This window comes from Thalassophryne amazonica, chromosome 4 (assembly GCF_902500255.1).
Source record: "Thalassophryne amazonica chromosome 4, fThaAma1.1, whole genome shotgun sequence".
NCBI lineage: Eukaryota > Metazoa > Chordata > Actinopteri > Batrachoidiformes > Batrachoididae > Thalassophryne > Thalassophryne amazonica.
The window spans coordinates 88,950,125-88,964,900 of record NC_047106.1 but is presented as its reverse complement, the minus strand read 5'-3'; the positions used below and the strand labels follow the sequence as shown (position 1 = coordinate 88,964,900).

At 40.2% G+C, this 14,776-nt stretch overlaps 1 protein-coding gene across 3 annotated transcripts in view; it reads left to right on the top strand.

Annotated features, from left to right (window-relative positions):
* plekhg2 (pleckstrin homology domain containing, family G (with RhoGef domain) member 2) overlaps positions 1-14,776 on the top strand; it is a 372,433-nt gene that overhangs the window by 278,494 nt on the left and 79,163 nt on the right. For all 3 annotated transcript variants that reach the window (XM_034168230.1, XM_034168229.1, XM_034168231.1), the window contains 2 exons: positions 5,126-5,276; positions 12,980-13,111. In XM_034168230.1, the coding sequence (XP_034024121.1) occupies positions 5,126-5,276; positions 12,980-13,111 (283 nt within the window). The remainder of the gene's footprint in view (positions 1-5,125; positions 5,277-12,979; positions 13,112-14,776) is intronic.

Genomic DNA, 14,776 nt, shown 5'->3' with positions numbered 1-14,776 from the left:
TTAATCGAAAAAATAATCGACCGATGAACTGATTAGTAAAATAATCATTAGTTGCAGCCCTAGTGTTTAGGCTGAAATAACATATGTCTTTCCTAAAAACTCAAAAGTCCGGATTTCAAAAAAGAAGAGTAAAAAGGACAGAAAGAAAATTAAATGAGGGTAAGCAGCTGCTAACCAAATTCTTTGAAAAGAGAGGTGAGCTTGAAAACTAGCTATATTGAGTTGGGGGGTCTGGGGGACCAAATTGCACCATTTTTCTAGAAAATGACCCCCCAACTCATTATTGCTCCCCCAACTTTAAAAAGGGTTCTGACTCCCAGGTGTGATCTAAGGTATACATGATTTAGACCTGGTTTGACTACGCATTAGAAGTTTGGTGTTTGTGTTAATAAAAAAGAACATAACAGTGGGGGGTCATCAATATGGCTAGTACCTAGGACCCAGAATTTGGTGCTACGCCCCTGAACAGAACAGTGCAATAATCACGTGAAATGTAAAGTTGACACAGAGTGAACACGGGGTCAGAAATAAACCAAGAATACAGGGACTCGTGGGACAGAGAAGACACTCAGACACGGAGAACAGAGGAACGAATCTGAGCTGCCTTACACAGGAGGAGATGCACACAACTAAATGAATGAGACAGGGGGATGACAGCTCACACACACACACACACTAGGGGACCACCCAAACAGCTGACTGACAGAGAGGGGAATGAGACCATGATAGCACCAACGCACACAATAACACTTTTAAATACCCACATGGTGCACACACACACACACACACACACACACACACACACACACACACACACACACACACACACACACACACACACACACACACACACACCCCACAGGTACGAGGTCCTTTCAATGGGTCCTTGGATACCAATTTAATGACATTGTGTCAAATGAACAGTTACCTTGAAAGACTCAGATATGGAGTAACCCTTGCATTACGAGGGAACACCATATATGATATTTTGGCCATGTGACATGTATCTCTGGTTATGATCCATCATTGCAAGTGCCTCACTCTTGAGAATGCCAGCAACTGGAAAAGGTCAAGGGGATCCCCACATTTCACTTCGCTGTGGCAGATAGATGGCTGCTTTTGAAATATGGGGATGGACTGGGTGTCTGCCTGCGTGGTTGCCAGCCAGTACCCAAGGCATCTCCTAGTGTGGTGGATGCACTGATGTGCAACACCTTCCAGACTTGACCGAACTATGATATACATTGTTTGGAACATTTAAATTTTGGCAATAGGAGTGATGCCACACAGATGTCCCAAAATTTCACTGTAATGATGATTAAAATGTAAAACACTTTTTAAAATGTCATTTAATTGTTTATCTTATGAGCACTCATATATAGAACGATTTAAGACTGTTTGCAGAAGCCAACATGGTGATGAAAGGATGTATCAATGTTGTTGCATAAATACTTGAAATTAATTAAAGTGTAAATAAGTAAATGCAAAAAGAAACAATACAAAAATCTTCATGAATATTATTTTTTAGTCTGTAAAAGAATTCAAAACTGCGTTTGAAATGTTTGTTTCTATATAACTATCTGAGCTGAAAACCTCAGCTTCACTGCTGAACACATTAGCGATGTCTGCAGAATATATTACTGCTCTGAATTCCACAGTGCTTTCCTGTGATTAACATCTATCTGGAGGAATGGACAGCTGAGGAGCCTCCTTTATCCCCAGTGTTGCCCTGACCTCCTTCTTCTTTTCATTGGTTCCCTGTTCCTTCTCTCCTTTGCTTCAGACCTGTCTTTTTTGCTGTCTTCCCTTTCCATCACATTTCCTCTTGGATGACTTTATGATTGCTGTCCAAGATTCTTTGTTTTCACGCTGTGATGGATGCTTCCGAAGTCAGCAGCTGACTTATCACCATTCACCAACAGCTTTATAGCTCTTCTATTTCTTTTCCTTCTCTATCATCGGGACACCATTATATTTTCTTCTTCACCTCTTCCTTCAAGACAAAGATGTTTGGGGACAGATACCAACAGCTAAATGTCTCCTATCCTCCACTCTTCCATCTATTGGCTCCATAACTTGTAACCCAATTTCTGACTGTCAGGTTCCGAGTTATTTCCAAATGTAGAATTGTCCAAATTCACAGGAAAGCGTCAGTCAGCCTAACCCAGAGGTGGGCAACGAGGGCCAAGACACTGCAGGTTTTCCTTGGAACCAATGACCTAAAACACCTGATAGTCATTGAAATCACCTGCCGAGACACCTGAGCATTAACGAAATCACCTGCTGGGCTGATTGGTAGCAAGGAAAACCAGCAGTGTCTCTTCCCTACATGTCACATGATTGCCCACCCCTGCAACCCCAAAGCATCAAGTTATTGTACTTGTGTCAAGCCCCACGGTTTCAGTAGGGTTGAATCTTCATTCACTCAATCATTTTCTGCCACATATTCATGTTTGGATCACAGTGGCAGTAGATGCAGCTCATTCCAAACTTCCCAATCCTCAGCCAAGTCTGCTAGTTCTTCCTGGGGGGTCCCGAGGCATTCCCAAGCCATCTGGGCAATATAATCCCTCCAGCATATCCTGGGTCTTCCCTGGGGTGTACTCCCCACTGGATGACGTACCTTTAAGACCATCCTTGGTAGACGATCAGTGGACATCCTCACCAGATGCCAGAACCACCTCAGCTGGCTTCTTTTGGTGGTTCTACTCTGAGTCCCTCATGAATATTTGAGCTTTGCATTTCCACTTCTTGCATTTGTGACCTTGTGCTTTTGGTTATTAGCCAAAGTTCATGACCATAGTTGAGGATAGGAGCATAAACTGACTGGTAAATCGGGAGTCTCAAATTTTGCCTGAATAGTCTTTGAATTTTATCAGTTCCAATGCCACCAATACCACCAAGGTGGATATGATCCAGTGGGTATTGGCATTAGTATGCTTCCATCTTTTCACTTGCTTCCTCCTTTCCTTCATCATCTGGAAGACTGCATCGCTCCACCTCTTTCTCATCCACATTTCATGGACATCTGGTATTTTTTCATTTCTGAAGTTTATTTCTGTTCAACAGCAGCAATGTTTCAGTCTTTTTTATTCTTTTGACCAATATCTCCTAGAACTTAATGTGTAATCCCCTTCTTTTTCTCTTCCTGTATTAGGAATCTAGTCATCTGTCATCTATCTCTGTCTCTCTCCAGTTTTTTACAATACTTTGTGTCTTCTCTGAAAGTTTTACTTCATTATTTTATTTTTTTATGTTTGTCAATGCTCCAAACATCTGTGGTGTCATTGGCTGCTTTCATTGTCTCCTGAGCCTCTCTTCATAATCCCCTCCATTAGTCTTTCTGCTCAGTCTTCCTCCTTTGTCATTTCTGCACCTTCTCTGTCTCTCTTTTTATCTCACACATCAGTTCGTTTCCCTCCCATGCTTTGATATATGTTCAGTTGCATCTCTCTCACCTCCTACAGCTCCATCGCTTTCTCTCTTCTTCCACTTATGTTCCTTTCTCCAGCTTTCTTCTTGAATGTTATTTGTGCTCCTTCCTTCTTGTTTTATTAAATTCATGGTAGCTGTCATCTTTTTCAGCAGTTTTGGTTTAGATTTTATTGATTATGATTCCACTTCCTGAGTATTTTTTTTCACAGTCCATTTTCTAATCATCTTCTCTTTCCAAAAAAATGTTTCTTGAAAACATCCATGTATCTCTTTTTCACCAGTTGTCTGCAGCAAAACTGTGGTGATAGCAGACCAATTAAGGCAGCCAAAGGTCTCTCTTTCTCTCTTTAACCGCATCCTCCAGATCCTCCTAGGGGATCCTCAGGCATTTCCAGGCCAGAAGGGATATATATATATATATATATATATATATATATATATATATATATATATATATATATATATATATATATATATATATATATATATATATATATATATATATATATATAAAATCCCTCCAACATGTTATTTTTCTACCTGCAGGTCTTTGTGGCTAGAAACCTAGAAATCCTCCAGAGGTGTTTAGGGGTATTCCAGTGTCTGAACCACATCAAAGTTCTATTCTAGCTTGCTGTGTATGACAGAATCAGAGTACAAATCATATTTTTTGCCAAGTAAGTTCTCACATACAAGGAATTTGATCTGGTGTTATTGGTGCATAAACAACAGCAATAAAAAAGAAAAGTAAAAAATACTTCTTTAAGAAGTAAAAGAGTCAAATAGGCAGAACTATGTTCACTGTCAAATAAATATATTGGAATGGGACTGTGCAAAAGCATGTGATTGGTGTGCGGATGTACAGTACCTTTCAGTGCAGGGATGACCAATCTGTACTTTGTGGAAGTGGTGGTGGTGGGGGGGGGGGGCGGGGGGTGTCCTGGGTGACAGGGATCGGCCACTATCTTCCATGTTCACCTTAGGGCCCTGGAGGTATACAGGTCCTGTAGGGATGGCAGATTGCAGTCGATCACCTTCTCTGCTGTGGGGATAATGCGCTGCAGTCTGCTCCTGGTTGTTCTGTCTGAACCAGGACACCACGTGATTGATCTCTTGTCTGTAGGCTGACTCGTCCCATCGGAGATGAGCCCGATGAGGGTTGTATCCTCCACAAATGTCTGGAGCTTTACAGAGACAGATGCATACCTTGACTTTAACAATGAGCCCAGCTACCTTGTTTGAAACTTATTACACAGTAAAATTTGCAGAGAAAAATTTACTCTGCTGGGATAACATTTGGTCCCAGTCCAAATAGAGTTAAATATACTCTATCACAGTGCTAAATCAACTCTATCACAGTGTAAAATCAACTCTTATTGGAGGAGAAACACTTGATTTGACAAGTCGGTAGAGCTGATTTCACTCTATAATAGAGTGTATGTTACTCTGTTTACACTGGGACCAAATGTTGTCTCAGCAGAGTAAATTTTACTGTGTAAGAATGCTTCATTTCAATAAACAAATACCTTTCCCCTCTTCAAGTGACTGTGAAATGTTTAGAGGGGGTTTTATTGAAACATATTTAAGTTTTTGAAAACTGTTTCAGTTCAGCTTTTCTGATACAGGCTGCAGAAAGTGAAAAGTTTTTAAACCTGTCTCGCTGTCTGTTCGTGTCTGCTTGTCTCCACAGTTCAGTTGCAGTGCTGAGGGAATGCATGAAGGACGAATGTCTGGTTCGCTTCTTCCAAGAGAGACAGACAACACTGAACCATTCATTGCCCCTGGAGACATATCTGCTCAAACCAGTGCAAAGAATTCTCAAATACCACCTTTTACTTCAGGTGATGCCTTAAAAACGTTGACATGCTGCATGAAATACTTCCAAAGTCTGCTCTCACCACAGTAATAGATAGAAAATTGGTGCAATTATACAACACTTTTTTTTAACTGTATTATAAGATGCATTTTCTCGGGACTGTGCACTGAGAACGTCTCCTGGGATGGTGGTGCAGGCCCTCTTCCTTGGTTTCATAGTATTATGTGCTTCTTGTAAACAGAAAGCCAGTAACAACCATCATTATAACCTCTTCATTATTATTTTTCATGAGATCTCAGAACAGCCATCATTTGTCTAAATCTGTTGTGTTTGTACTGAGCTAACAAAAAGTATCCTTTTTTTTTTTTTTTTTTTTCTCAGGGCACTATTTTTATTGATGTTCTCCTTCCTTAACATGGCAACCATCTAAAACAATTTCTCTGCATTATTTTTAGCAGTGTTTCCCCAGTTACCATGTGAACTATTTAAAAGCCATGATCTAAATGACACTAATTATAGTTTATGATAAAGATCTCATTCATCACATTCAGAGGTTCCAGACTTTAAGCATGGTTTGAAACAAAAGCTGATAATACATCCTTAAGAGCCCCTTCACACATAGTGCAAATAAAGTGCAACTCAGAGTGACTCACGGCGAAACAGCCACGAAACACTGTGCCGACGGGCAGGCGTGTACGATTCCGGTGCGACGGTTCGTGCATGTGGGGACACACTGCCACATCATGCACCTGCTGTGAGGAAAAAAATTAATAAATAAAAAAAATACATGCTGCGATGGTTTTGTGCAAGCGGGAACACAGCAGCTTTTCACAGCAGTGGCGCGATATGTAACCACATCGCGCAGGTGCTGAAAATAAAAAATAAAAATTACATGCCACCCACGGGGCTCAAACCTGCGCCTTCCAAAAACTCTGTTTTCCAGTCAGAAACTTTGCCACTGAACTACAATCCTGTGAAAGCTGTGGGAACCTGCCTGATATAAGGAAGGAGATGAATGTCTTTACAAAAAAAAAAAAACACACACCATATAAAAACGCTGCATTTATCAAGCGGGCAATACAAATATGATCCGTCTTTTTTAGTTGGTCACAGACATACAGTCTTGAAATGACATGAATGAGAAGCAGTTCGCTCTCATCATGTCCACATCTGATTTTATGTTATGCCTGCAATACACCCATATTTAATTAGGTGACTTAGTCCAACCCCTAAACAACCAATACGCTATTTTGAAGGGAGATTTCACACCACCTACAGTAGATAGTAATGACTGGTCAGTCACAGTCCTGTGACTGCACCTGTGTGCAGCACCTGTGTTTTCCATTCCAAACTGCATGATAGACATTCTGGACAGAGCCCCATGTTTTCAGGGTCATGTTGCTTGAAGTATTACTGGTGTAAGACTTGTACTCTAACCCTGAATGTAAGAGCTGGATGTCTCTGGTACATTGCTTCTTTGTAAAACTCGTGGGTACAGCTGGAATGACTGTGGCTTCTAAATTACACCTGGCACAAAGCAGTGCACACCTCAGTGCAAGCATCATTACTAGTTTCCAAAGGACATAGCTGCAATTTTTACATCCAATGCCCACATTGTTTAAAGATCAAACACAACTTACTCTGCTCTGTGCACCCATGGGTGTGTTGGAATTAAAATGATGTGGTTCCGCATCATGTTGGTACATTGCTATTGTAAGGCAGCAGTAAGAAATTGCATAACTGATCACTAAAAACTTGGTCTGTAGTTCGGCACAGTTTTTCTGGTACTTATACAGCACAATATTTAGATATAGCTCATGTAGGCATTTTCATGTCACATGTACACTCTGCACGTGCCTCTGTGGGCTCACCATTGGACTATCAATATATAAACTGGAGTTTATTCCAGTTGATTCCAGGTGTGTGTTTTAGGTTACTTGTCTGTGTCTGTGGACAAGATATTTCATCTGCACAGTCACCATCCATCCAGCTGTAAATAGGTACCTGCTTTAACTAGGGAATTCTCCCTACATGTTGGGGTTTGGTTCTGTGACTTGTTTCTGTGTCTTTTTTTTGTAAGTTCTGTCTCCCATCGTGTCGGTCCCCTGTGTTCATCTAGTGGGCATTTCCCTTCAGTGTCAGGTGTGAGCGTGTGTGGATGCATAAGTGTGTTTTGACCTCCGTGGTGTGTGAGTGTCTGTGTCCGCATCTGCTGTCCTGTTAGTTACCCAGGGTGTGCATGTGTGTGTGTGTGTGGATGGTGTAAGCACATGTGTCTGGCTCACGTGTCCTCTGTCCTCTGTCTGTCATCTATCTGTATTTCAGTCGGGTCTTTCAGTTTGTCTCCTGTCCTGGTCCTGGGATGATTGTTCTTGTGTCTTTTATGTACAGTTGTACCCCTGATAATGGGCACCCCTGATAATTTTCATGATTTTCCTTTATACATTGGTTGTCTGGATCAGAAATTTCAGTGAAATATATCATATAGGAGATGAACACATTAATATTTGAGAAGTGTAATGAAGTTAGTAGTATTTACAGAAAGTGTGCAATAATTATTTAAACAAAATTAGGCAGGTGCATAAATTTGGGCACCCTTGTCATTTTATTGATTTGAATACATTTAGCACTAATTATTGGAACACAGAATTGGTTTGATAAGCTCATTAACCCTTGACCTGCTTACACAGGTGAATCCAATCATGAGAAAGGGTATTTAAGGTGGCCATTTGCAAATGTTTCTCCTGTTTGCATCTCTTCTAATGAGAGGCAACGTGGAAGCCTCAAAATACCTCTCAAATGACCTGAAAACAAAGATCAACATTATGGTTTAGGGGAAGGATACAAAAAGCTATCTCAGAGATTTCAGCTGTCAGTTTCCACTGTGAGGAAATGGAAAACCCCAGGCACAGTATTAGTTAAGGCCTGAAGTGGCAGGCCAAGAAAAATCTCAGATAAGCTGAAGCGAAGGATGGTGAGAACAGTCATAGTCAACCCACAGTCCTGCTCCAAAGACCTACAACATGATCTTGCTGCAGATAGTGTCTCTGTGCATTGTTCAACTATATAGCACAAAGAGATGTTGTATGATACTGTAATGCAGAAGAAGCCTTTTCTGCATACACGCCACAAACAGAGTTGCTTGAGTTATGCTAAAACACATTTGGACAAGCCAGCTTCTTTTTGGATTAAGGTGCTGTGGACTGATATAACTAAAATTGAGTTATTTGGACATAACAACAGGAGGTATGCATGGCAGAAAAAGAACACAGCATTCCAAGAAAAACACTTGCTACCTAAAGTAAAATTTGGAGGTGGTTCCATCATGCTGTGTGGCTGTGTGGCCAGTGCAGGTAATGGGAATCTTGTTAAAGTTAAGGGTCACATGGATTCCAGTCAATATCAGCAGATTCTTGAGAACAATGTTCAAGGATCAGTGACAAAGTTGAAGTTGCGCCGGAGCTGGATCTTTCAACAAGACAATGACCCTAAACACTGCTCAAAATCTAAGACATTCATGCAGAGGAACAAGTACAATGTTCTGGAATGTTATCTCAGTCCCCAGACCTGAATATTGAAAATCTGTGGTGTGATTTTAAGTGGGCTGTCCATGCTCAGAAACCAACAAACTTGAGATGTTTTGTAAAGAAAAATGGTCCAAAATACCTTCAAACAGAATCCAGACTCTCACTGGAAGCTACAGGAAGCATTTACAGGTTATTTCTGCAAAAGGAGGATCTACTAAATACTGATGTATTTCTTCTGTTGGGGTGCCGAAATTTATGCACCTGCCTAATTTTGTTTAAAGAATTATTACACACTTTCTGTAAATCCTATAAACTTCATTTCACTTCTCCAATATCACTGTGTTTGTCTGCTATATGATATATTTAACTAAAATTGCTGATCCAAACAACCAATGATTTATAAAGGAAAATCATGAAATCATCAGGGATGCCCAAACTTTTACATACAACTGTATTTTGTATGTTGTTTCCTACACTCAACAAAAATATAAACGCAACACTTTTGGTTTTGCTCCCATTTTGTATGAGATGAACACAAAGATCTAAAACTTTTTCTACATACACAATATCACCATTTCCCTCAAATATTGTTCACAAACCAGTCTAAATCAGTGATAGTGATCACTTCTCCTTTGCTGAGATAATCCATCCCACCTCACAGGTGTGCCATACCAAGATGCTGATTAGACACCATGATTAGTGCACAGGTGTGCCTTAGACTGTCCACAATAAAAGGCCACTCTGAAAGGTGCAGTTTTGTTTTATTGGGGGGGATACCAGTCAGTATCTGGTGTAACCACCATTTGCCTCATGCAGTGCAACACATCTCCTTCGCTTAGAGTTGATCAGGTTGTCAATTGTGGCCTGTGGAATGTTGGTCCACTCCTCTTCAATGGCTGTGCGAAGTTGCTGGATATTGGCAGGAACTGGTACACGCTGTCGTATACGCCGGTCCAGAGCATACCAAACATGCTCAATGGGTGACATGTCCGTTGAGTATGCCGGCCATGCAAGAACTGGGACATTTTCAGCTTCCAAGAATTGTGTACAGATCCTTGCAACATGGGGCCGTGCATTATCCTGCTGCAACATGAGGTGATGTTCTTCGATGTATGGCACAACAGTGGGCCTCAGGATCTCGTCACGGTATCTCTGTGCATTCAAAATGCTATCAATAAAATGCACCTGTGTTCTTCGTCCATAACAGACGCCTGCCCATACCATAACCCCACCGCCACCATGGGCCATTCGATCCACAACATTGACATCAGAAAACCGCTCACCCACACGATGCCACACACGCTGTCTGCCATCTGCCCTGGACAGTGTGAACCGGGATTCATCCATGAAGAGAACACCTCTCCAACGTGCCAAACGCCTGCGAATGTGAGCATTTGCCCACTCAAGTCGGTTACGACGACAAACTGGAGTCAGGTCGAGACCCCGATGAGGACGACGAGCATGCAGATGAGCTTCCCTGAGACGGTTTCTGACAGTTTGTGCAGAAATTCTTTGGTTATGCAAACCGATTGTTTCAGCAGCTGTCCGAGTGGCTGGTCTCAGACGATCATGGAGGTGAACATGCTGGATGTGGAGGTCCTGGGCTGGTGTGGTTACACGTGGTCTGCGGTTGTGAGGCTGGTTGGATGTACTGCCAAATTCTCTGAAACGCCTTTGGAGACGGCTTATGGTAGAGAAATGAACATTCAATACACGAGCAACAGCTCTGGTTGACATTCCTGCTGTCAGCATGCCAACTGCACGCTCCCTCAAATCTTGCGATATCTGTGGCATTGTGCTGTGTGATAAAACTGCACCTTTCAGAGTGGCCTTTTATTGTGGGCAGTCTAAGGCACACCTGTGCACTAATCATGGTGTCTAATCAGCATCTTGATATGGCACACCTGTGAGGTGGGATGGATTATCTCAGCAAAGGAGAAGTGCTCACTATCACAGATTTAGACTGGTTTGTGAACAATATTTGAGGGAAATGGTGATATTGTGTATGTGGAAAAAGTTTTAGATCTTTGAGTTCATCTCATACAAAATGGGAGCAAAACCAAAAGTGTTGCGTTTATATTTTTGTTGAGTATATGTTTCAGTTATTTCCGTGTGGGTTTTTGGGCACATGTCAATCTTAGTTCATGAGTAGGGTTTTGATTTAGTTCTTCACATTCATGTGATCTCTTAGTTCAAGGTTTATGTTTCTTATTGTTTTGTCACTTGGGTTTTGATGTTATGTTTATGGATTTGATTTTATTCCCACATTGATCATTATGTTTTGCACCTGTTATCTCCTCGTGTTCCTTTTTGTCCTCCTGTGCTTCCCCGCCCTCACGCAGTCATCACACCTGCTGGTAATCAGTTTAGTTTGTGTTTAAGCTGCACCTTTGCTTAAGCTATTTGCTGGTTGATTTCCTCACTGTCTCTGCCACACATCCGTAAGTTTTTTATGCCCCACTGTGTATTTGAATAATTATCTGGTTTGTCTTTTGTCACACAGTCTGTTGGGAGAATTTTGGGATTTTTGCCACTTGGGGGTATTTTGTCACTATTGTATTATCACTGTCACGTTTGGGTGTTAAAGACCTTGGTTTTTGCATTTAACCCTTTTGTGTAGTGCTACCTGCATTCTGGGGTCCAATCCCTGTTCTTAGTGGTTCCAACCATAACACCACTGCATATCAAAAAAATGGTTCCAGACTGTGAATCTCTTGAAAATAAGGCAAATAATAATAATTCACCCTCTGCGGTGTCCTGTCCAGCAGACGTCATAGACACTCATCCACTTTGTGCTATGGTTTCTGGAGATATGCACTGGCTCATTGGACTTGAGGGCCTATATAGGATTTGCATTTCCAAAAATACACCATGATTACACCGAAGAGACTAAATACAACCCCCTTGTGCCCTGTGCCTAAATTTATGCTGTGAAAATGCAAACATGGTTTTGCACACTCCCCAATGCACTTCCACTGTGACTGTTCAGTATTGATTGTCATGATAGGGGTCGTGATGTCAAATAAGCATTTTGCTTTGCCTTCATTCCTGCTGAGTAGTTTCTTCTTTGTACATTGTTATTTACAGTTTTGATTCCTTGTTGTACTTTAATTAGTTTGGCTTGCTATGTCAAAGGTTTGCAGACTAGAGTGTTTTACCAAGTTAGATCAGGGGAGATTCTTTAATGCAAAATGTGATTTATTCTTTTATAAAATTAATCAAATAATAAAAATTACACATGCGCATACTATTTACATAACACTGATCATTAGAATAGCATGCCATGATTGATTGATGGGGAGTTATTGAGGTCTTTTCCAAAATGTGTTACCAGAAATCCCAGACAAATCGGTTGGATGGTCATAAAGCTTTCATTCCCAGGCATAACGTCTGTTCCCTGCCAGTAAACACAGCATTTTTGGACATTGTGCAGCAGTAAAGTTGTCTTCCAGTGAGTTAGAAAGCTCCAATGGAGACAAAAAAAAAACCCCTCAGCGTACCATCTCTCTGGCTTTAAAGATAAACGGCTGCTTTCGTAGCTGCTTTTTGTGTTTCCTTTGTGTGTATTCATACCACAGATGTGTATTTTATGGTATATCATTGTCATTGTATCTGCAGGGTTTTACTCTAACCACCAGAGGTGAAAGAAGTACTCAGATCTTTTATGCCAGTACAAACAGTAATACCATGCTGTAATAAATACTGTGTGTGACATACACTGTCATATACTATAAGAAAGTAAATGTTGTGTGTCAGAATTGTTGCTTCAGTAAACGTGCATTAATATTACTATCAAAATATGTTTAATGTCCCAAAAGTAAAAGCATTCAGTATTTAAAATGGCCAATTTTTAGAAGAATATATACTATGTCAAAATGTCTTTATTAGTCTCTCTAGGGAGAAATTTGCCTTAGACAGAGGGGTCTGCTGGACAACAACTCATCCAACACATACCACCCATGCATCAAAAACAATTACTGTACATAATAGATTCAAATTAAAATACAGATACAAATCCATGATCAACAAAAACCATATCAGCATCTTAGTGTGCACTGAGATGCTGATGATATATATACAACTTTAACTGAATTCATATTCATAAGAAAGAAGGAACATTTTTTTGTGTGCAATAGGACAGATTCACATACACAAATGGAAAACCAAACTTATTTACATTAAGTGTTTCTTCTGTTCTCAGGAGCTTTCTAAACACTTGGACAAGAGTGACCCTGGATATGAGGTTGTTGAAGATGCCATCATAACAATGACAGCAGTTGCCTGGTACATCAATGACATGAAGAGGAAACAGGAACATGCCATACGCCTGCAGGTGTGTGCACACACACGTGCGCACACAAAATAATTCTATGTCACAGTCTTTGAAAGTATTTCAGCAGTGACAAAACATTTTAAATTTCAATGGAGTTGAAATGAAGAATTAGGAGGAGCTTGCAGCAAAGATTTCCAATTGTAAGTGAAAGGATTTTATAATAATATTACCCGTTTACAACCCTAATTCCAATGAAGTTGGGACGTTGTGTAAAATGTAAATACACTCAACAAAAATATAAACGCAACACTTTTGGTTTTGCTCCCATTTTGTATGAGATGAACTCAAAGATCTAAAACTTTTTCCACATACACAATATCACCATTTCCCTCAAATATTGTTCACAAACCAGTCTAAATCTGTGATAGTGAGCACTTCTCCTTTGCTGAGATAATCCATCCCACCTCACAGGTGTGCCATATCAAGATGCTGAATAGACACCATGCTTAGTGCACAGGTGTGCCTTAGACTGCCCACAATAAAAGGCCACTCTGAAAGGTGCAGTTTTGTTTTATTGGGGGGGGGATACCAGCAGTGGTGGGCACACTTCCGATAATCTGATAACAGATAATTATCGAAGATAATGTTTTCTTTATCGGATTATGTTTTTAGATAACTTTAAAAACCATTATCGGACCAATTATCTTCCGATTAATCTTTGTCCGATAACTTTTAAACCGATAAACAAAAACAAAGCTGAACAGCGACAAGCATTTTTAAAATTAGTCTAGCACTCACCTGTTAAAAGTTTTGTAACAGACACACAGCCGTAACTTTTGCAAATAGAAGAGAACCGCTCGTATAAAAAGCATCTCAATCATGTGCAGACAAAAGCGAAACAGCCCCAAAAGAAAAAAAAACATTTCCTTTAACACCATACCAAAAGGCTGCCGATATCACCTAAGTCATCCAGAGGCATACGTTTTTAACTTATGGTTCAAATTTTAACCAAACAAATTTTGGACAAGTTATTTAAAATTACTGTCATGTCTGAGTTTTATTAAGTGAAAATATCAGATATATGTTTTAGTTTTAAAGTAATGTGCTAATTTTTAAGGTTTTGTGAGCACATCCTGTGACCCACAATGCATTTTGGGTAGGATGATGTAATCTCAGTACATCACGACAGGACAAATGCATTTCAGACACTCTGTTCAGGCTCCACGGACAACAGCATTAAACTCTAGTGCCTAAAACTCTCTTGAATATATTCTCTGCGTTTATAGATGTTGGTTTTATTTGCGTTTGTTAAATTCCACGCATTTTAAATGTAGCAGACAGGGATTACTGTATCTGGAATTTTGTTTTCAAGGCCTCTACTGCCATCTACTGGTCAGTAGTGTTCACTAAGCGTGTGGGAACCAGTAGATAGCAGTGTTCTATTTATTTTGACCCCAGTTATGTCAGATGATTGTCAAATCAACTTTTTGGCTTTGCAAATGGCTTTTTTGTGTGCAATGAATGTATACATTATACAAGTTTCACTTTTTTAATGGAATTACAACCTTATTTCTTTTTCAAATTCTCCCATTTTTTGCATCCAGCCTTATTTCCTTTAGAAATTTCCTTGACAAATAATATTAGTCTATTAGGACGTCAGGTTATGTGTTACACATATACATGTGTGTGTATATATTTTCCAACTTATTCCCATTGATGAAACTT